This window comes from Corvus moneduloides, chromosome 4 (assembly GCF_009650955.1).
Source record: "Corvus moneduloides isolate bCorMon1 chromosome 4, bCorMon1.pri, whole genome shotgun sequence".
Taxonomy (NCBI): domain Eukaryota; kingdom Metazoa; phylum Chordata; class Aves; order Passeriformes; family Corvidae; genus Corvus; species Corvus moneduloides.
This window is the reverse complement of record NC_045479.1, coordinates 23276951-23302392: the sequence shown is the minus strand read 5'-3', so window position 1 is coordinate 23302392 and position 25442 is coordinate 23276951. Positions and strand designations below refer to the sequence as shown.

Genomic DNA, 25442 nt, shown 5'->3' with positions numbered 1-25442 from the left:
GGGTGGGGGGTGGGTGGGGGGGACAAAAGTGGAAAAAGTGTGTGAGTCGCTCATGAGCATCAAAGAAGATTCATAATCCTCAACCTGAATTTTTGTTTAGAAAAGAAGCACAAGGTAGTTCTCTTCCAGACCAAACATCCGTGGTCATAGCTCTTGGGTGTTCCGCGAGAAGATTGCATGTGTTCCCCTTCCTCCATGCTCCTGGTTTGACCCAGAGGGCAAGAAGAAACAATGGTGATGACACCCAGTAGGACTGGGGTGCTCATTCCTTTCCATTGCTAAACCCCAGTTCCTGCCCCCTAGTTTCTTTTTGCTGTTGTCCTGAGATTTGGCATTGGTTTTTGTTGAGGATTTTTTTTCCCCCGTCCTGATGAGGGCACCACTGCAGACCATGCTGTGCCTGGGGTTGTGGGCAGCTGCCCTGCTCTGCTTGTTTTCCCCTGGCACCGTGCGAGGTGACTGCTGGCTGATTGAGGGGGACAAAGGGTATGTGTGGCTGGCCATCTGCAGCCAGAACCAGCCCCCGTATGAGACCATCCCCCAGCATATCAACAGCACGGTGCACGACTTGCGTTTGAATGAGAATAAGCTCAAAGTGGTGCTGTACTCCTCCCTCAACCGCTTCGGCAACCTGACTGATTTGAACCTGACCAAGAATGAGATCTCCTACATTGAGGATGGGGCTTTCATGGGTCAGTCAAACCTCCAGGTCTTACAGCTGGGCTACAACAAACTCACCAACCTGACAGAGGGCATGTTGCGGGGCATGGCCCGTCTCCAGTTCCTCTTTGTGCAGCATAACCTAATTGAGCTGGTCACCCCTACTGCCTTCTCCGAGTGCCCCAGCTTGATTAGCATTGACCTGTCATCCAACCGCCTCAGCCGTCTGGAGGGCAACACTTTCACCAGCCTGAGCAACCTGATGGTGTGCGAGCTGGCTGGCAACCCCTTCAACTGTGACTGTAGCCTCTACAGCTTTCTTAACTGGCTGGCTCTCTTCAACAACGTCACCAAGAACTATGACCGCCTCCAGTGTGAGACTCCACGGGAGTTTGCTGGGTATCCGCTTCTGGTGCCTCGGCCTCACCACAACCGCAATGCCATCACCATCTTCCAGTCCATGTGCAGAGGGGGCACCATCCCCTCCCTTTCCAGGGTCAACCCAACTCCTTACACCCCTGACTCCCAGCGAGACCTGGATGAGGGCTCAGCCATCAGCCCTGGGGATTTCCTCTCTGTCAAGCCTCCAGCCTCTTCCACCACTGACTCCTCCTTCAGTCCCAGCATCAAGCTACATGATGTCACCATCACTTCAGCCATCCTGATGGTCACCATCCCCATGCCCTACAGTAAGATGTATGTGCTGGTCCAATACAACAACAGCTACGTTTCTGACATAGCAACACTGAAGAGCAAGAAGGAATATGTCACTGTCAACAAGCTGAAGGCCCACACTGATTATACATTCTGTGTGGCCTCTATCCGCAACAACAGGCGTTACAACCATACTTGCCTGACCTTTGCAACTCGGAGCAAAGGCAGGGAGGACCCTATTTCCAGTACTTCCACCACTACACACTATATTATGACCACCCTGGGTTGCCTCTTTGGGATGGTCATTGTCCTGGGGGTGGTCTACTACTGCCTGCGGAAGCGGAGGATGCAGGAGGAGAAACAGAAATCGCTCAATGTCAAAAAGACCATTCTGGAAATGCGTTATGGATCAGATATTGATACCAGTACCATAGTCCATCCTTCCCAGAAGCTGGGTGAGCCACCTGTCATTCCTGTCTCACGGATGTCCTCCATCCCTTCCATGATTGGGGAGAAGTTGCCCCCATCAAAGTCAATGGAAGCTGGGATGGAGACTCCTAAAGTCACCACTAAAGGTAACTACATTGAAGTGCGGACTGGTGGTGGGGATGGGCTGGAGAGAACCCAGCGGGATGAGGACCTGAGGGAGCTTGACAATGGGCAAGGCTCAGCTGCTGAGATTTCTACTATAGCCAAGGAGGTAGACAAGGTCAACCAGATCATCAACAACTGTATTGATGCCCTCAAGCTGGACACAGCATCCTTCCTGGGTGGTGGGACTGGTGTTGACTCAGATATGGCCTTTGAGTGCCAGTCCATCCCAGCCGGGTCCTCGAGTGGGCTAGAGCGGCCCAGCTTTCTTTCCCCACCCTACAAGGAAAGCTCCCACCACCCTTTGCAGCGCCAGCTCAGTGCTGATGCTGCTGTGGCCAGAAAGACCTGCAGTGTCTCCTCTAGTGGCTCCATCAAGAGCGCCAAGGTCTTCAGCTTGGATGTGCCTGACCACCCACCACTCAGCAAGTCTGACTCCAAATACATTGAGAAGGGCAGCCCACTTAACAGCCCTTTGGATCGTCTTCCCTTGGTGTCTCCAAGTGCCATCCATCACTTGGAGGTCAAGCCTTCTTACCATTGCAGTGAGCACCGTCACTCCTTCCCGGCCCTCTACTATGAGGAAAGTGCTGACACCTTGAGCCAGCGGGTGTCATTCCTCAAGCCACTGTCCCGGTCCAAGCGAGACTCCACGTACTCCCAGCTCTCCCCCAGACACTACTTCTCGGGCTACTCCTCCAGCCCTGAGTACTCCTCAGAGAGCACCCACAAGATCTGGGAGCGATTCCGGCCTTACAAGAAGCATCACAGGGAGGAGGTTTACATGGCAGCTGGGCATGCCCTGCGGAAGAAAGTTCAATTTGCCAAGGACGAGGATCTGCATGACATCCTGGATTACTGGAAAGGAGTCTCTGCTCAGCAGAAGCTGTGACTCTTCCTCACAAGGAAACAATACAAACCAAGACCTCCCTCCAACAACCAGAAAAAAAAAGCCACTTGACTGTGAAAAATAAACCAACAACAAAATACTCCTGAGAAATACAAAACTGACAAAACCTTTTCTTAAAGTTTACAACAACTCTTACACACACAGACACACACACTGACACACACACACACACACACACACACACGCCGAATTGTCTCTACTGTGTTACGGGGACCATTGTTCTGCCCGCAGATGGCTGGTAGGAGTGTCCTGCTCTGACACTGTGGTAACAACGTTGGAGTGTGGGTGGGTGGGAATGGCCTGGGAGTGGGTGGCAGGAGAAGTGCAGGGATGGACACTCACTGGGCATGAAACTCAGCTGTGAACTATTCATCTTTCTGTTCCTGTTGAAGGCTGATTTTTCTTTTGGGTGAGAGGGAAGGACTTTGGTTTAGAAAGCTTCCTTGTCCACCTTGTATACCTGCTATGCCAAATCTTCCATCACTAACGTTTTCCCTCATTTTCTTTAGCAGTGGAGGCTTTTCTCTCTCTCCCGTCCCCTTCCAAGACAGGTGGAATTGCTGGAAGAAGTTATTTTCCTTTGCCCTTCCCTATCCCTCTCTGTTAAGGGTCCCTGGGCTTGAACTTTCTGTCTAGATACTTCACGAACCTCCATCCTTCTCAGAGGAAGGAGAGGAGATGTGAAGGACCAAGGCGGGTAGGACCTGCCATATAACAGGCTCTGTGCCCTTGCTGCTCTTCCTCCTTCCCTTCTCTTGCCATGTTGCTGCTGATGAACACCAGCAATTCTGGAGTGATAGGCATTCTCCAGACCTTCTCAGAGCCAGTTTTCTGCCAGTTGGTGGGGAGAAATGGGTTGTGAATGTTCTCGTTGTCATGGCAAGCCAGGTTGTCAAGGAGTGGTGGAGGAAAAGACAGGAAGGTCTGGTCTTTCAGAGGTGTATAGGGTTCCCATCTCTCCATGTTACAGGTCAGAGGTCCTCCCCTCCACACACGCCTATGCTCAGGCTGCCCTTGAGTAGTCAGTTTAATATTCTCTGTTTATGTCCTCCTTACTATGAGGAAGGGACCTGGAGAGGACCTCAGCAGAACAAGTTCTCCATGAAGCTTCTGCAGCTCTTCCCAACTGACTTCACCGTGGGCTGTGGGGTGGGTGTCCATGAGAAGAGCATCACCCAACCTCCTCACTTCCAGGTGTGTGTGAAGAACAGGATTTCAGTTGCTCATCTCACTGGGTTGGCCTCACAAAGAGTCTTTCTCTTGAATAGGCCGTGGACGTTCTGGCATGGATAGGGGACAGCCTAGGGCGAAGACAGGAGCATGGGGAACAAATGGGGTGTGAGAATGGGGCCTGGGAGTAGCCCAAAAAGGATGGCCTGGAAGAAGCTCCCTTTGTGTGCGCAGCCGCGCTGTGTGCGCTGGGATAGAAGAGGACACCAGCCTCTGGATGGCAGGGTTCCTTTGACTACTTAGAGGCCCTCATGAGAATCAGAGCAACATATCACCTCCTAAATCCTCCACCTCCTCACAGGTGTGACAAACTTTTCTTAGGGATCCTTTCATGTCTTGGCAAAATCCCAGTTGCACTTGCTAGGTCTCAACCTCTGTCTCTTGGGTAGAAGATCTGTCACAGAGTTGGGAATGAGCCTACTGCCCTCTTCACCTAGCCCCATTTCTGAGCAGCCCAACAAAGCACAATCTTGGCACCATCTCCCCCAAAGTTTTTCTGTCAGGCAGGAGTGCTGCCTGCTGAACATGTCTTTATGCAGCACAGTGAGCCTTCTCGCCACGATCTGCCCAAAACTTGACTGTTGTTCACCTCTACCAGGATGAGGGTGAGGGCCTATGTTGTGTTGGCTCTCCTTAAGTAGTTATTTCCTCTTTGAGGTGCTCCTTAGAAGACCCAGTGTTTTTGGGGGTCCTGGGAGAAGGATGAGGGTGTAGGAGCTTCTCTGGGAGGCATTTACATGCTGCATGCAGAGAACTTGCCTGTTATCTGCCAGGTAGTAGCACTGCTGTGACAATTTCACCTTCTGTAAGTGAGGGGGAGCAGTAGGCAGAGTCTGGTGCATGAAAACCAGAGCAGGTATCCCCAGAGTGTAAACCTATGAAGATCTGTGGAGTTTCTTCCTTGTAGGGATGCTGATGGTAACAATCCTATGCCAGGTCATGACCCCATTGCCTCAGACTTTTCACTGTCAGCCTGCTTTCCCACAGTCAAAGCATTGCTTGCCTTGAGTCCAGAGGTGTTCATGGGACTGACTCCACATGGTAAGAGCCCGTCCCACCCAGAGGAAGGGGTGTGTGTGCACACATGTGTGTGCACCTGTGTGCAGGAGGATGAAGGGAAGATACGAAGGGAAGTCACATCACTGCTGGCAGGCCTCCCTCCATGTTGGGACCATGTGGCAAACCAAGACAGGTAAATGCTGTGAGAGATGCTTAGGCACAACAGAGACCTCCCCAGGTACCACATGGAGCAGGCTCAGTGGTCTTCCAGCATGGCAACCATCCAAGCAGAAAAGACTAATGGCTGGGGCACAGAATTGAACTGGAAAAAGGGGATGACAGGCAAGGGGGGATGGAGTCTTGTTCCTCTCTGCAACTCTTCCCCCCCTGTGCTTCTCTGCTGTATGGTCTTGTAAACAGTTCTGCTCAGTCAATACTTTAAGGAGGAGCATTAACCTGTAAAGGTTTCTGCTTTCTCCCCTCAACACCTCAAAGAGGCAGAAAAGAAAGGTCAGGGATACAGCTCTCATCAGGCCCTTCTTTTTTCTGTGGTGAGGGTAAGGCTGGAGAGGAGGGAAAAGCCATTTCTCTCCCAGCTGTAGCCCCCCACTCCAAACCATTGGATGAAGTTTGCACAAGATGGACTGTTCTGTGGGAGGAAGAGGGCAAGGAAGGGGAACAAAGTGTCTCACCTTCCTTCCTCCTCCCTTCTTCTTTGTCCTGCTCCCTCCCTCAGGAAGAGGGCTCACAAAGTGATGCCAGCCCTGTTGGAGGAAAGCAGATTTAACGTTCTATTTGCATGACAATTTTACTGTATTTTTCTGAGCAAACACCTGTTGTGTATGTGCCAGTTTGTTGGAATTTAACCTCCTCCCTCAAAGTCTCTCCTGTCCTTGTCCCTGTTTTCTCTGCTCCTTTCATTCATCCCTGATGTGATTTTATGAGAGACTCCTATCAGTTTGAGAGGGAACATACCCCAAAGAGAACCCAAACCAATCACCCCATAAATGTCATTCCTTCTTCTTCCCAGTGTCCCCTTTGCCCTTACTCCAAATGCGGTCTCTCAGCTGCTTTTCATGGTCACGTGTGTAAAGGGGTATGTGTTATATACCAAAGGCCTGCTCTTCCTAGCGGCCGCCATTTCTCCTAGTTATTGAGGAACAGGAGTGAGGCCTGACAAGATCGATCTTGTAAGAGAAATGCTCACTACCCTCCCTTTGCCCTGGCTGCTGTTCCTCAAAAAGCAAGGTTGATCTTGAGGAAACATGGAGTGCTTTAGCTGAAGGGAAACCTCTGATACAGTGAAAACTTGATGTGGAGCTTGTTACAATCACTTAGAAGATCTCCCACCACCTTCCTCTCATTGATTGCATAGACCTCTGGATTAGGTCTGTCCTATGCATTCTCTCCCCTGGCTGGCCCTGCAGAGGGCAGGACATGATGAAACCTCAAAAGCTTCTTTGTTGGGAAAAAGTGTGGAGAGACTGCCTGAAGTTTCTAAGGCCTCTTTGGCTTGGCTTTGGCAAGTCCCTCAATGCTGCCTTCTCCCAGGGCAAAGTGGACTTCTAGGGCCGAAGCAAGACCAAACCCTTTCACACTTTATTTCTGGCTTGGTGAGTATTGGCAGAGAAAACAGGGGTTTAATTCACCTCACTGGAAATTGTGGAGGGTGAGGGATGAGGCTGGGCACAGACCTGCCCTCTAGCCCCAGGGATAGCCTTGGGGAGAAGCCTGGGCTGGGGTCCTGCACCCAGGAGACTGAAGGTGAGACTCTAGACATGCTGTTCCCATGAGACAGAGCTCTTTCCCGTATCTGCTGGTGCTGCCCCAGTTTATGCTGCGGTACCATGTTCCCTTCTCCCCTCCCCACTCTTCCATGCTGAATAAATCCCTCTTGAGGCAGGTGTGAAATATTCATGACTGACAAATGAAGAATTATGTCGGGCTGAGGAGGCCTCTGTGTGTTTGCAATGCTAATCAGCCTGCCTTGCTGGAGGAGGCTCTGCCTGGCAGGCTTGAAGGAAGGAGGGGAAGATGCAGGAGGAAGGTGGAAAAGGAGCTGAGACAGAGAGAGGAGGGGCAGACACAATAGGAGTGAATAAGGTATGGTGGGACCAAGGAGTCACCACTCCTTGGTAAGGAGGCAAGGAGGTAACAGGTAGAGGGAGATGGAGAAGGTGGAGGAAAGGGACAGGCTGGAAAGACCTGGAGAAGAGATGACCACAGTGGAAAGAATGGGATGATAAGGGACAAAGAGAACAGCAAGGAAAAGGGTTGAGTGCAGGGGTGAAGGCTCTCTGAGAGGAGGTGGGGAGTAAGTCAGCAGTGCCTGGAGAAAAAAATCTTGGCGGACTTCATGATGAGCTGTGACCCCTCTCTGTAGGGCAGAGCTCAGTGCTGCAGGGTGGGTAGCTGCTGTATGGCCAGGAGCTGGACCCAGGGCACCAAAAGCACATTTGCCATGCTTGTTGCTGACTGGAAAGCTCAGCTGTGTCAGGAAGGACACACAGCCTCCAGGAGCCTGGAGAAATCCCTTCCACCGTCACCACCTCCTTCCTCACAAGCTGCAGTCAAGAAGAGCCTCATGGAGCCGTGTCCTCTTGCTGGAGCCAGCCTGCTGCTGTCCCACCACCTGAGCAGGAGGGAGCCTCCTCAGGGTGGCTTGGTGTGGGACGGACACTTTGTGCCACCCCCCACCAGGCTATGGGGCTTTCTTGTAGGGCTGGCGGAGCCTGCCCCACCTCAGCCACGTCCTACCCACCCTGTCTGAGCAAGTGTTTTTTGGGTCCTTCCCTGAAGAAGGGGCAGAGGGGAGCGTCTGTTGCGTCCCCCTACACACGCACGCATTCCCAACCCTGTCCCTCAGCCGCTTTGGCCTTGTACTGTGAGGGGCGTTCTCGGTCTGCCTCCCCTTGACTGTCCCCCCACGCACCCTGGAGAGGTGTCTCCGTACATCTCCCTGGCCATCCTACTAGGGCAGCTCTCTGCAGGGCTGCCCCAACCCACCCCGTTCCTGAGTGGAGAGAGGGCATCCCTCTGCCTGGCTTCTCCTTCTCCCTCTTCTCCCGCTCCTTCTCCTCCCTGCCCCACCCGGGGTTAAACTCCCTCTTCCCCCCCTTACGGTCCCCCTCTGTATGCCCCTTCCTCGCGCGTTCGGCTTGGCCTTTGCCTCCCCCATAACTACCACCGCCACTGTGAGGCCTTGCTCTTGGGTGGCCTGTCCCTGCCGCCTGCTCTCCACCTTCCCTGGGGGGAAGAGGAAGAGTCTGTCCGGGTCAGGCCAGACCCTCCAGGGCTGGTACGGCTGGTCCATCCACAAGCACAGCATCTGGGGTGAGGGGGTGGGAAGGGGCGGGCAGCTGCCAGGCACAGAGAAGGGGGTGTCAGCCCTTGAATGTAAGGAAGGGCCTGGGAGGCAGCTGCTGGGACTGGCTCCTTGTGGCCTCTTTGGTGTTCCTCCTTCCGTAACAACCCTGTGACCCCCCCGGTTGTGTATGGACAAATTTAAGTTGGAGTTATGTTCTTTACTTTCTTCTTTTTTCTTCATTTCCTTTCTTTTCTTCTTTTAGATTTGTATTTCTTTCTTGTTCTTTTCTTTCTCTTTTTTTCTCTCTTTCCTTCTTTTCCTGTTTTAAAACTGAATGGCACGAAATCGTTTTTCCTCAACTCGGAGATTCCTGTATGGAGAAAATCAATTTCTATATTTGCAATAAATTTCTTATTTAAAAAAAAAAACAACAACAAAAAAAAAACCTAAAAAAAAAAAAAACAACAAGCAAAAACTATGAAAAGCTGCTTCTGAGTCCATTTGTTCTAGCCTTGTCTGGCAGAGGAGGTGGAATGGGGATAGGATGGGATGGGACGGGACGGGACGGGACGGGACGGGACGGGAGGAATCCGGGGATGGGCAAAACTGAGAGAGTTGGGTCAGGGCATGGGAAGATTCTCCCAGGCACACAGTGGTCACCTGCTTCCCCCAAACACACTGTTTCTCTGCCGTTGGCTATTGCCTGTTTTGGACACACCCTCATTTTTACCCAGCCATGGGTAACAGTGTTATCAGTTCTGTTGTGATACCAGCCCTTTCCTGCACCAATCAGCACCAGGGTTCTGCCCCACCCAGGGCAGGCAGACAGCACTCTCCGGGTGTAAGGCAGAGCTTCCTTGCCCGTTACCTACGCAGCAAATCCTCTGCCTGAGCTCCAGAGCTCTCTGGAGGAAGGCTATCCAAGGCAGGGGATCCAGCCGTGGGTAATGACTGAGCAATCTGTAGCCTAATCCACCAGCAGATATCCTGATCTCAGCTCTTCCTAAGCATCAATATTTAAAGTTAAGAATACAGCCAGCAAATCCATGCCTATTGGTGCATTTATACACATAATTAGGCCAATTTGTGTATGGTGACATAGCAGCCATTCTCTTACATGTTTTGTCTCTGCCTCCTGTTTCTTAATGTTTCTAGTTTCTCCTGAGAGTGGTATGGCTCCTTGGCTCTGAGGGTTTCTTTTTTTTTTTTGCTCTTGCACATGCAGCTTTGATTAGACTGATCTAGCCATGGCTTCTAGGCTTCCTTATTGAGTGTGCTGAGCTCACAGTCTCTGCTCCTTGTGTAGCAAAGGACAGGAATAAATGGTTCTAGGGAGTTACGAGTATGGACACAACAGCTCCTGGATATATATGCTGCAGTCGCTGATGACTCTTTATTAATGCTTGAATTGATTTGAGAGCAGTCCTAGGAGCAGATGCTACTACAGGCAGATGCTTCACAGTCTGACATGTTCTCCATTGGGCTTGGGAGGAATGATTGGGTGTGGGAAGGAATGGTGCTGGGCTGTGTATCTCTGGAGGATGGAGAATGGTGCATAACGAAGAGGAGCTCTTCTGGGGTTATTCAGAGCTTCATCTGCTTGGTGGAAAGCTGGATGTTTCAGTCAAAGTGATGTTCCTGGCATCTGCATCTTTGCAGTGCAGGGATACAGGCCTTCTGAGACAGGGCATTTCAGACCTTGGGAGGAATTAATGCATAAATTATAAAGAGGCGTAATCTAATCAGTAGAGAGCCCCCATGCTGTTTATTTTGTTGCTAAATTCGATTTTGTCTCCACAGTCCTTGCATTTCATTTGGTTGCTCTGCCACAGGGATGAGAAAGGACAAGATGTATTTGCAAATGCTGTCTAGGAGGAGCAGGAAGCTTTGGGAAGGGAAGACTGTCAGGGCTGAAGTCGTCATAAATGTCCTGAAGCCAGGTGAGGACTGTTGGGCTGAGGGGACATGGAGGCACTGTAGTCGGCCCTCTGGGCCAAAATGATTTGTGGTGAAAGAGTTAAGCAGTGCTTGTATTTGAGCAGCCTTTGGCTGATTCCAGTCAGAGACCTTAAGAGTCCTCTGCTCTGCACAGTGCTATGTGAGCTGGTGTGTGTCCAGGGAAGGGATGAGATGTGAGCTGTGTCTGTGAGTCTGCATTATTCTCTCGAGTGCCTCTGGACATAACTGTGCCCAACAGACTGCAGTTCCTGCAGCAAACCACACTGACCTCTGCCTCCAGAACCTGCTTGGTGGACCATGATGTATGCATCATGGAGAGAGAGAAGGGGCCATGGCTGTGCTGTGGACAGTGAAGTGGCTGCAGTGGGCAGTGTGAGGGTGGCCAGAGTGAGCTGGCCTGCAAAGCAAACCTACCCTGGAGAGGAACAGGGGTTCTTTGCACAGCCTCATGCTTGGCTGGCTGCAGACTCGGGAAGACCATTTTGTGTTTCCTTGTGGTTGGTTCATGCTGACGTGGTTCTTTTCCACCCTTGTGAAGTTCAGTGACTTATCCAAGCCGTAATGTGCTGCAGCACAGAAAGACCTAACTTAGCCACAGAGCCTTTTGCCGGAAGTCATACGGGACAGTTGTCATCTCTTTGCCTATGTGTGCATGTGGAAGTGCCTCTGTGTTGTGGTACCGACAGGCAAGTAGGCAACATTGCCCTCTTCTGGACTGACTGTAAGCACTGGAAGAGCGTCTCTGATGGAACGGCAGATGAATCCTGTTTCCACTGCAAAGGTAACAACCTTTCTGGGTCTTAATTTCCCATCCAAATCTTGGTGGCTTTTGCAATAGCCAGCTTGGATTAGAGGATGCTTCTCTGCAGCACTAAGTGCCCAGGCATCCTGAGCAATCATGACTCCTCAGGGTCAGGGCAAGCCTAAGAGAGCAGAGTGAGGAATCTCTCCTCTCCAGGTCATGTTGACTGCAATGGAACCAGTGACCAACAGCTCTGAAGGGCAATGAACAAATGGTTGAGGGTGTGAGGGTCATGCTGCTGACCTTTGTCCCGAGGGCTGTCTCTCAAGGGGATGAGAGCAGTGCAGGCTAGGGAATGGTGAGGCTAACATCTTTCCCCACGTCTTGGATGCATTTTCAATTAAAACAAAAAAAGTGTGTATTGTGCAGAGCTGGAGGACTGACTGAGAGCTACACAGAGCCCAAGGGGACTGGGGATTTTAAGTGAACAGGCCATGCTCACCCATAGCAGGGTAGCAGATTATGTCACTGAACAACCTCTATGCCTCCCTCCTGACCCCTGAAGGAAACACAAATGGAGAGAAATAAAACCCAAACAGCCTGCAAGTGAAGTATTTAGGGGTGAAAGGATAAGAAAGGTGAAACACAGACTCAAATACTTTTATACAGGTTCACATACACTGTTAAAATGATGGATAGCTCACTAGCACTGGTGCTCCCCTATAGGGAAAAACTTGAGGTTCTGCCACAGGTTTGGTGGGAGCATGGCAGGGTGCAGAACTGCTCCATTCCTTGGCTTCCCGAATATTCAACAGGGATCTGTGTCTTCCCTTCCCTTGTCAGGCTCCTTGGGACAGAGTCTGTCTCTCACAACATGGTTATGTGATACCTCTTACAGTAGGATTGCCAGGCTCTTCAGGGACTGGCAGTTAACATGCATTCCCATGAGGAGAAAGGAATGGCATCTAAAATGAGTCCGAGGAGCTGTATTGGTGACTCCTGCTAAGCAAGGCAGAAGTAAGCAGGTGCCCAGCCAATGCTACTGTGGAAAATGAATCAAAAACCTCATCACTTTTTAAATAAGAAACACTTCAAAAAAGAAAAGTATTCTGCTCCATTCCTCTGTATGCATTGCCAGAAAGGGCATCATTAAGAATTCATTGCAACTTCTGCACCCAATTTTCCAGCCCAGTGCCTTGTCCCACTTGTCTTGCTCCAGCTCCAAAGACAGTGCAGGCTCTGCCATGAGTATCGAGGGACAAAGGGGACCTGAATAATAAGATGAAACTTTCAGAATGGGTGGGGGGGATCTGGGGACCTCTGGGGCAAAGTGGCTGAAGGGGGAAAAGCACAGCCAGGCAAGAACCATGAGGAAGAGCCAGACTTGCCCACAGATTTGCAAGCAAATAGGCACAAACTTGCCCCAACTGCCTGCTGTTGCCAGATCACAACATGGGCCTGGGGATTTCTTTCTACTCTGTTCTTCCCCTTCCTGAACCTCTGGAGTTGATGACTGGGGATTCCTAAGGTCTGAAAATGGCCTTGCTGGACCGAGGTGCTGAGCTGCAAGATGGTGATGCAGCTGACAAAAGTGGCCAAGCCAAGCCAAACTGTCATAGGGTGGATTCATCAGGACAAGGAGGTGCAGGTTAAATCTATAAAGGCTGGAGTGGCTGTACCGCTGTGTATGAGCACCTTCAGATAAAGAAAGTGGCGGCTTAATGTCGTGATACCTGCTTGTCTGGAGGAAAAGGGGTTTCATTTTGGGCTTTGCTCAAACTGGGCATTGGGCCAGAAGATACATGAGATCCCAGGTTCTCATCCCTTTACAATAAGGTGGGGAGAGAGCTGCTGCCTCTGTTTCTCTGCTGTACATTTTCCTTCTTATGTCACTGTCATCCACAAGATTTCCTACCTGTGACACCTGGTTCTCTTTCTCTCCGCTTCTCGAGTGGCAGCCGGGGAGATAATTGGTATTTTTGACACTGTCTGTTGAGCCCTTTGTGGCAGGAGCTGCCAGACGAAGCTGTGAATTATATAATGAGGGTTAATTAGAGGCTTTTCAGGGCTGTATTACCATAATCCATGAGGATGGTGCCCTCTTTTTTGGGCCATTGTAGGAAATGATGCCTATGGGGGAGAAGAGCAAGGAGGTGTCAGTGGCATTGATGGTGGTTGTGGTGGCCCGGAAAAGGATGTCCTGGCTCCTTAGTGGCACTAGAGGTGCTGGGGTGGAGCACGTAACTCAGGAGAGTGAGGAGCAAGGTCGGACACAGACTGATGGGGTGGAGGTGAAGGGTTTTTTAATTCCTATAGAGCTGTAGTCTGATGCTGGGGGGGGTAGCTGGGTGACAGATCCCTCACTGGTCCTCATTCCTCTCTCCACTGCTGCAGGGAGCTGAGCTGGAAGGTAGAACTTGCCAGGGAAATGTCCAGAGAAACCAAGGCTTGAGTGACCTCTGTAAAGCCCTCAACCACCCACGGCTGCCAGGTGACAACTCTGCTCTTGGTTGAGTAGAGTGCTTCTCTAAGGAGGCATCATGGGCCCATCCTGCCTCTCTAAGAAGGTTGTCCTACCTGTGACTGAGTGTGCAGCTGGGAGAGAGCACCAGTCCAGTGGTGGAGTGTGAGAAGGAGAGAGGGGATCCTCCAGGTTTTGCTGTTCCTATTGGCTCAGAGCTACTCTGTCTACACCTGCCTTCACTCTGCCTGTGCTGGGTTGTTTGACTTTGGGGTTGATGAGGAGACACTGCTCCCTTACCACCACCTAGATCTCGTACAGAGAAGGGGGCACTGATTTCTCCTGCCCTGTTGTGCAGTGTGTGTGCCTGAAGGTGAAACTGCCTGAGGCACGTTAGCCAGCCCAGAAAGAAGGTTTAGATGACAGATCTCCTTCCTGCTTTCAATTGTTGCTATGCAGGGATGCTTTGAAGCAGTTGGATTTGCCAGCACAGCCTCTCTACACCCCCATGCCCTCTCAGAGGAATTAGAAACTCATTGTTTGAAGGCCTTGGAGCGATCACTTCAGCATAGTATGGAGTCTTTCCACTGAAAAGTATAAGCTGCAAGGTCATTATATCTGTGAATTGACACAGTTACAGCACAACACACCATCCTGGGTCTGAAGAAACTGAAGAATTTCAGTTTCTGCCTTCTGGCTCTGGAGGAGGAATGGACTTGCCTGGGTCTCTTGGAAAGTGACATCCCTTGTCCCCCAGACGGAGTTCATGAAACACCTTTGGGAAATGGAAGAGATTTGTCTCCCTCACATCACTAAGTCCCAAATCTGGTCAGTGTGGTGGATGGAGGGAAACAGCACAGGATGGCAGCCAGACCTCTGGGCTTCTTCTGCCTGGCTACCTGTGAGAACCAACCAGTCACCCAAACACTGTCAGAGCAGAACACAGGTTCTCCTCTCACCTCTGCTTTATCTTCTAGGCCTCCTCCCTCCTCCTGTCTTGCAGATTATGCTTTCCTGACAATTTTTGACCACTCCCTTCATACTCTCCTTTTTTTCTTGTTTTCTCTGTTCTCCACCTTCCTTCACTGACCCTCACCTCTCTCTTCCCTAGGGAATAATGATTTTCTCTATCTCTTCTCCCCTTCTCTTTCTTGATGTTTTCTTTCACCATATTCCATCTGTTATCCTTTTCCCATTTCTCAGTTTCTTTCCTTCCATTCAATCCCCTCTGTCTCCTCCCAAGTCCACATATTTTCCCCTCTCATATACTGTCTAATATAATTCCTCACATCTTGAGTCATCCAAACCTGCAAGGAAGTGGTTTCCTGCAGGGAAACAGAATGTGAAAAATATCTTTGTTCACCAAAAATTAAATATTGACCATATGGGGTGGAAAAAAAGCCAACAAACTAGGCAAAAAAAAAAAAAAAAAAAAGCCAGCTCATTGCTCAGAAAGGGATGAGGAAAGGAAAAACTTGTCCGAGCAATATTCATCACTGGGTTTAGAGCATTTCTGCATCAGTGTGCTAAGGTTCTCAGGCAGACAGGCACTGCACAGGGCCAGACAGAAGGTGGGATCTGGGGGGAAGCTGAGATACAGTTGGTGTGTGAAACAAACTTAGTGTGTGAGTCAGTTGGATGTTCTCTGCTGCAGTCATTTCTGAGATGATGTCTCTGCCCAAATCATTCCAGTTGTGACTTCCAGAAATGGCTGTGATTGAGGGGTAGGAAGGGCAGGGGGCCTCTTCTAACACGATGCCACACCATCAGACAGGAACCTGGTGAACACTCAAAGCATCCCTGGAAAGGACTTCCAGGAGGGATCAAGCACCTTGCCCTACAGACACATTTCCCTGCCAGATCCCCAGATCTCTCCTGGCTCCTTATTGAATATTTTCAGCTGTAACCAGCTTTTTCCACACCTTGACCCCAGAGATGACCTACTGCAGTGCCTGAGCATCACCCATAGGCTGGAATTTCTTAACAAAGACCATAGTACAGAGGAAGTCAAATAGATTTGGGCAGGGGCATCACCTCAGAAATGACTGAAGGAGAGAAAGTAACATACTGTTCTTGCAGGCAGGGGACAGACTCAGCACCACACATAATGACTCAGAGAGCAGCTTTGGTGGGCAGAGAAAGAAAATCTCAATGAATCCCACAGACCTTTCTGTTTCAGTGAACTATTAAACAAACCATATCTCTATGTACAGCAAGTAGAGGCTTAATCCCATGTGATACTGGTATTTTTAGCAGCTTGCACATGGATAGGGTAACTGGGACTTTTTGCTTCAGTTACAGGAGCCCTGAAGCCAGACTCCAAATATTCCTAATAAATAGGTAGATCTCAGGTGAAAATCCAGGTCTGCAAGTGCTGCAGTGAGAGACACAAGATGTTTGATTACAAGAAAAATGTCTTGGGATCTGGCTGAACCAGCTGTTCTACAGCTGGATCTTAGGCTGATTCACTGTGTGACCCTGTTGGGATCCATGAAGATGGGGAGAGGTTGGAGAGGCTGGCATCTGCTTCCTCAGAGCTTGGGACAGACTGTTGTGCCGGGCTGGTGGGGCAGTGTTGGATCTTGATGCACAGTGCAGCTGCATACCAACAGGAGATTGGGAAAGGGACTGTGGCAGAGTGGTAGCAATGGAATGTGCCCTCTGACAGAGACCTTGGGAGTGTGTGGTGCTGCCCTGCAGGGCACCAGATCTCTCCCTTTTCCCAGTTTATCGCAGCCCAAGCTGAGTGGTCTGGTGTGGGGCAGAGTCTCCAAGCAGTGCAGAGGCTGTGATGGTGCTGCTGGTTTGTGATGGTCTGTACCATGACCAGGATCTGTAGCTGCAGCCGGGCTCCTCTGCTGTGTGATGTGGAGCATGTGCTTCCCACCTGCTGTTATAAATGAGGGGGTTTGGTGGGCAGGAAAGGATTCCCCTTATGGGTCAGCTCCTTCTACTGACACCACCTGGAACCATCTGGACAGAAGAGATTCCTTGGATCTGCACCAGGGTTCCTTGGACAGCACAGAAGGCTCTTGCCAGAAACATTCCCTGCAAACAGCTATGGCATCAGGGTTTCTCATCCTCCAGGTGGGGTAGCCCTCGTAGCTGGGATCTTGGGCAGGAAAAAGTCCCACTGGAAGAAGGCACATGTTTTCTGCTCTCTGTATGATCATCTCCAGGTGACCACCAGGCAGAAGCGGCCAATTTATCTTCCCAGGGATCATGGCCTTTCTTCCAAATGAAGGAAATATTTTGTGGAAAAGCAGCAGAAAAATTGCCATATCAGCATGAATCAAAGCAGTCTGCATCTTCTCCTCCACTGAGGATTCTAAAATTACAAATGGTCTGAAGAAGGCAAGCAGGACAAAAGTACTGGCTATTCCTTTCAAAGTGAGAACACAGAGTACCCTTGAAATGATTAAGCATCTGGTTTAAGAGAAAATTCAAGAAAAAATATCATAGTAAAGAAATAACTGATGAAATTCCTTGCCAAAAGGTTTAAACCAAATTTCTGAGAGTCTTTAAACTGCTGTTGGCCAGTATTAAGGAGACAGACAGAACACTGGAACAGATGGACCTTCATGACAATCCAGTACACCTGTTCTTCTGCATTATTTGACATCTTATCCAACCTCTGCCAGCCTTGTGCCAAGGTCTGCCCAGCAAGGCTGCTGCAATGGTCTGAAATGCCAGATAACTCTTAGCCTGATACTAAGATCATCTGACAGACCTGATGGGAAAAGAGCTGCATCTGAAACTTCCCAGCATTGCAGCAGTGAGACTCAGAACAGAGTTTCTGCAGCTGCTGTGTCCAGTCCTCCCAGCACACAGTGAGCACTTGCATAAAATTCAGGTCTTATAACTATTTGGCATGGACTGAAAGGGCAAAGGGGATGTGCAGGTAGGAAAAAGGTTAAATGTACACAGCAGCAATGAGACAAATGAACAGGAGAAGGAACAACATTTAGCTTGGGTTTCTCATTGAATGAAAACATAAACATATATGGCAGGACACCCCTGGAGACATGCTACCAGAGTGCTCATACAGGCAGGTGTTGTCACCAAGACCAGGCACATCAGATGACATGAGAGAGGGAGAGCCATGGCACCAGGGCGGTGGAATCCTTAAAGCTGCAAAATTCGCCTCATGACAAGAATGCTGATGTCAATGGTTGCTGACACAGGAGTGTGTATGGGAGGTGGTAGGATAGCAAAAACCCAGGATTTAGTCAGTGAAAATAGACAAGGAAAATGTTGAAACATATGGCTTCATGACCTAAACCCCTTCTGAACCAGGATAGGTCTTGAGACAGGAAAGTCCCTGTGGGATTGATCCTGGGAGGTGTAGGGCTGTACTAGACGTGATAATGACCTTGGGGGCAGTTGGCTTCAGGTCCTCTCTGGAGCAGATGGTAGGTACACTCTGCACTACTCACCTGTGGGACACAGTGCTGAGTGTCTCTGAGTTAACCTCCAGCTGAGTTCCCCATGACTGTCCAGAACCTTAAAGATCACAAAAATGCAAAAGTATGGAAGGCAAGGGGAAGACTTGGGAAATGCTGGCTGGCTGCTAAATGGGGCAGGTGCCCTGGTGAGACAGGGCATGGAAAACACTGAGGTATTTGAGTGGCTTCTCCAGATGTCTTTGGTGACAATACTGGCCTTCAGAAATGCCAGGCCCCAGAAACTGGGGGAAAATAGGGAGCAACTTAGCCTGTGTGGAAGAGGATCAGAAAATACTTAAGCAAAACAGACATGTGTAAGTCCATGGGCCCTGATGGGATGCATCCAGCAGTGCTAAGGGAGCTGGCTGGTGTCATTTCAAGGTCAATCCAAATAATCTTTGAACAGTCATGGTGAGTAGGAGAAGTGCCTGAGGACTGGAGGAATGCAAATGTCACTATGGAAGTCTCAGTTTATAGGAAGTCATGGGAAGGCCAGCTGGAAAGGATGAAACCCCTCTGTGTTCTAGCGGCATGTTAGTACAGAGGGGTGATGCTGCTGTGAGGAATCCATGCATTTCTGATTCCTGCCGAGTTGGAACAATGTTGGTGAGGCAAGGTTTATAGAGGGAGATAAATTGCTTCTTTTGGACAAGCCAAATTAAATGTAAAAATGGACAAGCTCATTCTCGGACTTGCTGCGTTTACTTCCTCCTGTGAGCCTGACACCCTGTCCATTTATTTCTGCTTGTATCCTAGCTGATCTTTCACACAAACCTGGCCACTCCTACCATCTTCAGACATCACACTTAGAGCAGCCCTGAGCTTGAAATATGAATTCCTATTTTCACAAGGACCAAGCTGTAAAAGCAACATTCCCTACACTCATTGGTGAGCTGGGGAGAAAAGGAAGCCAAAGAGTAAGTATTTTCTTGATGATCTCTTTTCATATGAGTACCCTCTCTGATAATCCAGACCTGCAATAAGGAAGAAGAGGATCAGCTGTTCCTCCAGGTAGTTGAACTGCAGTTCAACAGTTAATCTTCCAGAGCTGATCTTTGCTACGGTGTAGCTTGTTCTCACAGTAAGCTCACCTCACAGGGTGTTCAGGCTGACTCATGAACCTGCCACACGCTGGAAACATCACTTTCTGACAGGTAATAGAGCCAAACAGAGCAGGGTCTAGAGCAAAACCCTCATGGTTTTACCAGTGAAGGCACATCTTGGTGAATCCTGGGAACTGGGATGTGTTCTTATGTTTCTGATAAGCCATGAGGGTTTGAGCTCCTCCTTGAGGGGAGGGAACTGAGTCCTGAGCAAAGCAAGTAGTAATAAAGCAAACCAAATATTAATATAGCAAAAAAAATGGTACAGACTAGCAGGGAATGAGATACTGCAAACAGAGTGAATGACAGAGCCTTGTTCCCTGAAACTCCCACCAATGTCAAAAAGAAACAAACAGAAGAAAAAGAGATGTCTGCAAGCACAAGTGTGAGGGAGAGAGAGAGAGTGTGTGAAACAGACACTGAGGGAGCAGGATCCTATACAATGCTTGAGAGACATGTCCTGTAGGCTTTGTGTTTGTGTTAGAGCTTGTGAGTGTGAGACAGCCTGTGTGAGAGAGCCCGAGACAGCTCCCATGTGTGTGTGAGTGGGGGCGTGAGAGCCGGGCACGAGGAGGGGTGAGCCAAAGTGGAGCCTCTCCAACCTCCTCCCTGCCTGGGAAGCCGCTCAAGGGGCTTGGAGTTGTGGTGGGTTGGCACATCTCAGGTGAGGATGGGGAGCTGTAAGAGCTGAGCACTGACCTTTCAGGCTCAAGTCAATGATGCCACCACATTGTCGTGGGAATCACCACAACTTCCTGTCTGTACAATGCCTTCCCTGTTGTGGTGCTTGCCCTCCATTCCCACCAAACCTGAAATAGCACCTGACTGGTCTGCAGGGGTGACGGTGGAAGTGAAGGAGACTGGTTGAATAAACCTTTTCCCTTCCATGTACACTGGGAAGCCAAGAAGGACTAGTAAAAATGCCCCGGCAGGTGGTAGCTGCTGTCCTGCTCCCACAGCCTGTCCTGCTGCCTTTGTGTTTGTGCTGTTTGAAAGCAGAGCAGGAGACAGATAGCTTTCCTCTTGCTTGCAGGAGGCTCCTCCACAGAGCCAAATGGCCAGCACAGCATAGCCAGGTCCTGCAGCTGGCCAGACCCAGTCCTGTCTCACCACAACCTCCCAGTCTTGGAAAGATGGGAACAGTGTTCCTTCCCAGCACCTGTTTGGCTTGAACACGTCCTGCTCCTGCTGCCTCTGCAGAGGGGATTGCTTGCCATCCAGTGCTCAAAGACCCCTTAGTTTTGGTCAGGGCTCAGGCCTTCTCAAGCCCTGCAAGAGTGAGGGAAACATAAGTGTGCTGGCAAAACAAGGGTTTCTGCAGTGCTCACACAGTGTGAAATGCAGCTCAGCTCTCTGTCAGCTGGAGGGACAGCAACGTGGGCCAGGTGCTGGGAGCAGCCTTGCGTGTTTGAGAGGCTCTCCTCAGAGAGACGAAAAGCTAGGAGAAAGGCATCCCAGCAAAACTCTGGAGATGGGAAATGGCACTACTGCTGCAGGTCCTCAGGCATCTACAGGTGAGATTCTGGTTTCCAGAGCCGTTTTTGGTGCCCTGGGTTATCCAAGATGTTAGCTGAGTGCTGGTGAATACTAAACAGGACCTGTGGGAGATATTCTGGAGGAGAACCTGAAGACAGGTGGGTGACCTTGCACCGTACACCAGTGTTCAGACCTCTGATTCACTCCTTGACTGACATAATTTGTGCTAACCCTTAAAACCCAGGACAGCATCAGCACTGCAGATTTTCAGAGGTACCCTGAGAAATCATCTGGCAGAGCTCTTCAAAGCCCTGGTGATGTCATCACTGCAAAGTTCTGATGCAGGGCTGTTGAGCCTGTTCTTTGCTGGTGAGAGAGCAGGTCTTCCCAGCACCTTTCAGCTGCAAATTCCCACCTACCTTAGGACTGCACAGCAATAGCACAAAGTATCATTTGGTGCTAGCTGGGAATGTGTTTTGTGAGCTTTGACTGAGACTGTGATGACATATTCAGAGACACTGGTCTGCACCAGAGGTATCTTCTGTGTTGGCCAGGTGCAGGTCTTTTGAACATGCCAAGTGTCTGTCCCAGGCTCATGAGCTCTTGCAGGCTATTTATGGCCCGAGGGCTTTAGGACTCCCACCCTGGCCTTAGACAAAACAATGAGGTCATGTGTGGCAGCCCTGAGGGTGGCTGCAAAGACAGACCATCAGTATCAGCTTTCTAAGGAAATGGAAACATCGTGCTTTCCTTCTACATCGAAGAGACTGTGAGTAGTGACTTCTAACCAAAGGCAGTGATATTGCCCATGTGAGCCTCCAAAGAGACTGAATGATGTCACCAACTTGTGTAGTAGTAAATTGCAAAGTCAGTTCTAGACTCTGAATGCTGAACCACTTGAGCACAGTGTAATGCCCAGCTGACCACTCCTAATAAGTAGGACGTCCCTGCAGGCACAGATAAACACTTGTTGTGATTACTGAATCAGAGCTGGCTGGGGAATTTGAGCACAGCCTTCTCATTGTACTGCAGGGCAAGTGTCTGAATGCACTTACCAGCAGGAGTGCCTCGGGAGGGAGTTATGGTCCTGGATAAATGCCTGTTCAAAGCCTTCCAGAAATCACTGGTCTATGTTAGAGCCATGTGGCTGTAGCTCAGGCCCAGAGAACCATGTCTCTGGGGCTACACCTCTTCATCCAAACAATCATGGAGTGAAGGAGTCTTTCTTCATCACTGCTTCCGTGAGAATGGACAAATATCCTTAACCTCTCAAGCTGGGCTGTGGGTGGATTCAGCTGGGTTGAGAGCTTGAAGAGGCTCTACGGGTGTGCAGATGCATCTGGAGTGCAAGCTGTGCCCAAACCCTATGCACAAAAAGCAGGCTGTCTGCAGTCAATTCTGCATGGTGCACACAGGGAGGTGAGGTGCTCTTCTCACTCTCACCAGGCTCCGCTTGGGCAGCCCAGCACTGCCCGGGGTGCCTACTGGAGCAGTCTGCCTTCCACAGCAGCTTCCTGTTCTCAGAGCCAAAAAGCGAGGCATGCTTCAAATATTCCCTGTGTGTACTTGCTCTATGGTGTCCTGCTCCACTACTTCTCCTTCAGTTCACTTCCTCCTCCTTGGTCACATTCCCATGCCCGTGACCTCCATCAGTATTACCTGTCCATGCCCATCAGCCTCTGAGAACTGAGACGACAAGCTGACAGCCACTCCTGATGGAAGGAGGAAGATAGTCCCCACAGCTCTCTCATCAAGAAGCCCCTCTAAAACCATCCTAATGAAATTCTCCTTAGGGCCCCTGTCAGCTCTGCCTTTCTTTGCAGGCTCCTTTGACAGACGGATGTCAGTTCGGGGAAAGCTGTTTGATGTTCTTCATCTTAATGAAAGTGATCCTCTGGCAGGCACTGTCTCCTCTGCCTCTAGGCAACTGTGGTCTAGCAGTGTCAGGCTACTCTGTGCTTTGTCATACTGGATCCTAATTAGTGGCTGGCTCCTGCTGCTTCTGAAGTCAACAGGGAAAACATCCCTCTGGCTGCAGTGGAGCAGGAGGTAGAGGATGGGAATGTCAGCATACAGAGAAATGGCGAGGGTCTGTGTGAGTTCCTTCCCATCCTCCTCAAATATTACTGTTGTCCCTTTTTCTCTCTTTCCTCTGCTCATCCGAAGACAGGGACAGATGTGTTGGCAGCTCTGTGTCTGCTCCCTGGCTGCCATTGACCTGTAGGGCACACACATGCTGCTTTGGGTCAGAGAGAAAGGACAGAGAACCTCCCAGGCCACTCACCTGGGGCTAGCTAAGTGCTGAGAAGAGGTGAAACTTATGGGAGATGCACTCTAGAGTGAGAAAACATAGATTACAGGATCCCTGCTCCAGACTTCTCCACCAATAATGTGTTGCACCCTTTTGATTCAAGTGGTTGGCTGATGTTCAAGCTCCTGTATTTTGTTTTCCCTTAAGGAGGCATATTAACAATAGATCTAGGAAGTTCTCTGTGTCTGTAAAGTGCTGCTTTGGTAAGTCAAAAACTAGGAGGCAATTTCTTTGCTGCCCAAACCCCTTTCTTCAGGCTTTTCTTAGTGGTCTTTTACTGCCTGCCTGCAGTTTCACTGTTTTATCAGAAAACACTGCTTGCTTTCCTCTGTCAAACACAGCTCTTTTATCCTATACCTCTTACTTTTGGGAAATGGTGAATGCTTAGGTTTAGATGATGACCATTAATGGTGCAAACAGGAGGTTGATTGTGTCCTGGAACCATCTTAAAGAAAGACAGAAGCTAAATTCATCTGATTAAAGGACATTCGATCGGTTTGTTGCAGAACTTATTCAAAATCCAGTCAGATCCTCCATCCTCATCCACAAGCAAATGCAATCTCCCAAGCAATCATTACACCTGCAGCATCTCTTTTATTCAGCACTGTCAGACACTCACAGCCCTGTCCTGGATTCCTCCCTGCCTTCCCAGTGGGGATGTGTGTGTGGCTGCACAGTCCAGCATCTCTTTGTGCTTGTGTACTGGGGCTTTTGAAGTGATCATTATATTGCTGTATGCAGCACAGTGCATGACTGGTTGCTTTCCTTGGCTCTCCCTATCATTTCTCTGGGATATCTGACAAAGCCTCGTCCCATTACAGCTTTGGAGGCAATGTGTACAGTGAGCTGCCTCACCCTTCTGCCCCTATCTTACAGGTCACTGTAAGGCACATTCAGGCTGCAAGAAGACCAAATCTGACTGTGTTGTAGGTATGTGGCCAGTCAATCAATAGGGAAGGCACTGCTCAGCTTTGGTAGGTCAGGGCTATAGCCTGGATAGCTGGAGGGATTTGGTAGCACTGCTGTAAAAGACCAGATTCCTGGAAGCTACTGGAAGGCATAGATAAATACCTTGGGAAGTGTGTGACGCCCCAAACACTGCAGTGTAATGAGAAGTCTTTGGGTTAATACAACTGAGATATGGTAATCAGAATGAATTTTAAATTGTATTTGGAATACTTGCTGGTTTTTGTCTTTGAGCTTTGTTTGTATATGGGCTTCTTAATTCAGCCACAACCTTCCTTTCATTTTACAGAAGCACATAAACTTCCATACATAATTCTCAAAACTCAAAATTGTCCCCTCTTCATCTGACACCAGTAAGTGGTTCTTTAAAGGAGAATGGCTGTTGAGAGACCTGGAGGCAAATTGCTAGGCTTAGCAAGGGTGCTAGAGAGGGGAAGGGTAGAGAAGATTACAGAACAAAATCCATAGCTGCTATTTGGAGGAGATGGAGGGAGCAGGGGGGAGTGGAGAGAGGAAAATGTCTGTCCTTAAAGAAGCACAGAGTCAGGGTGCTGCTGGCCCCTCTCTGGAGGGCTCTGCTTGGCTGGGCAGCTTATTAACTAAAATGGAAAGAAAATGGAGAAGATTCAGGGCAGAGCAGCAGATAGAGGGACAAAGGAAGGCCTGACTGATGAGGGAAGATTAAGCATTAAATGTGTTTATCTTTGCTAAGCGATGACTAAGAGGACGTGTGATAACCATCTTGCCATCTGAGAGACATGAATAACTATGTGCAAGTGTGTGTGGGCATGATTTAGGGTGGTGACAAGGACAAGGCATTTCAAAGAGCCAGACCCCAGTGGTTACCTTGCCCCTGCACAGGCTCAGGGGCAAGCAGAATCCCCTCACAGCGCCAAAGAGGGACCAGTCATGCTGGGAGTCAGAAGAGGTGAGGATAGTGGGTTTGAATCAGGTGGGAGATGGGGTGGAAAATAAGGACATCTTGCTGCTCCTCCTTCAGATACAGTGATCTCTCCTGCATGCCCCTCCATTTTTCATGTAACCATGAAAAACTGCCCTTTAGTTGCTCTGCCTCAATCTCCTCACCTCAGATTCTTCACACTCCTCACTCCCCTCTTTTCTTTGTGTTTCATATCTTCATTCTTGCTCACTCTGTTCATAGTTTCTTCTCTCTGTTGCACATCCCCTTCTTCTCCTTGTTTTTCCCTACCTTTGTCCACTTCTCTCTCTCCCCCCCACCCCCATCCCTCTACCCACTTCTTTTTCAGCAGGTAGATCTGCATCTGTGATTGAAGGTTCATTTTCCTTTCATTCTGTGGGTGACAAATTCTGACTTGGATAATGACTTGTGAAAAATCAAGAGAGAAGCCAGCTGCTCCAGTGGCACAGGAACTGGCTGTGATGTTCATGAGGACTGATGGCAGGCAGGGTGAGGGGTGGGAGGGTGCTGTGCAGGGCAGGGAGATGTTCTTCTTTCCCTTCACAGCATGGGAGGGTGGACCAGGAGGGGTGACATGGTTGCTGAACATATCTAGGGCACATGGGAAATTTCTTCCTCAGGCAATTTTGATCCAAGTGAGCAAAACCCGAATGTGTTTCCTGAGCTCTGACCTCTCAAGGAAAACTGG

The 25442-nt window shown here is 49.7% G+C and overlaps 1 protein-coding gene across 1 annotated transcript; it reads left to right on the top strand.

The window, feature by feature from the left end:
- The first annotated feature begins 23 nt into the window (after positions 1–23).
- Positions 24–8835, top strand: ELFN2 (extracellular leucine rich repeat and fibronectin type III domain containing 2). The gene has a single exon (XM_032107153.1). It carries the CDS (start codon positions 371–373, stop codon positions 2795–2797), a length of 2427 nt encoding a protein of 808 aa, XP_031963044.1. The 5' UTR covers positions 24–370; the 3' UTR covers positions 2798–8835.
- The last annotated feature ends 16607 nt before the right edge of the window (positions 8836–25442 follow it).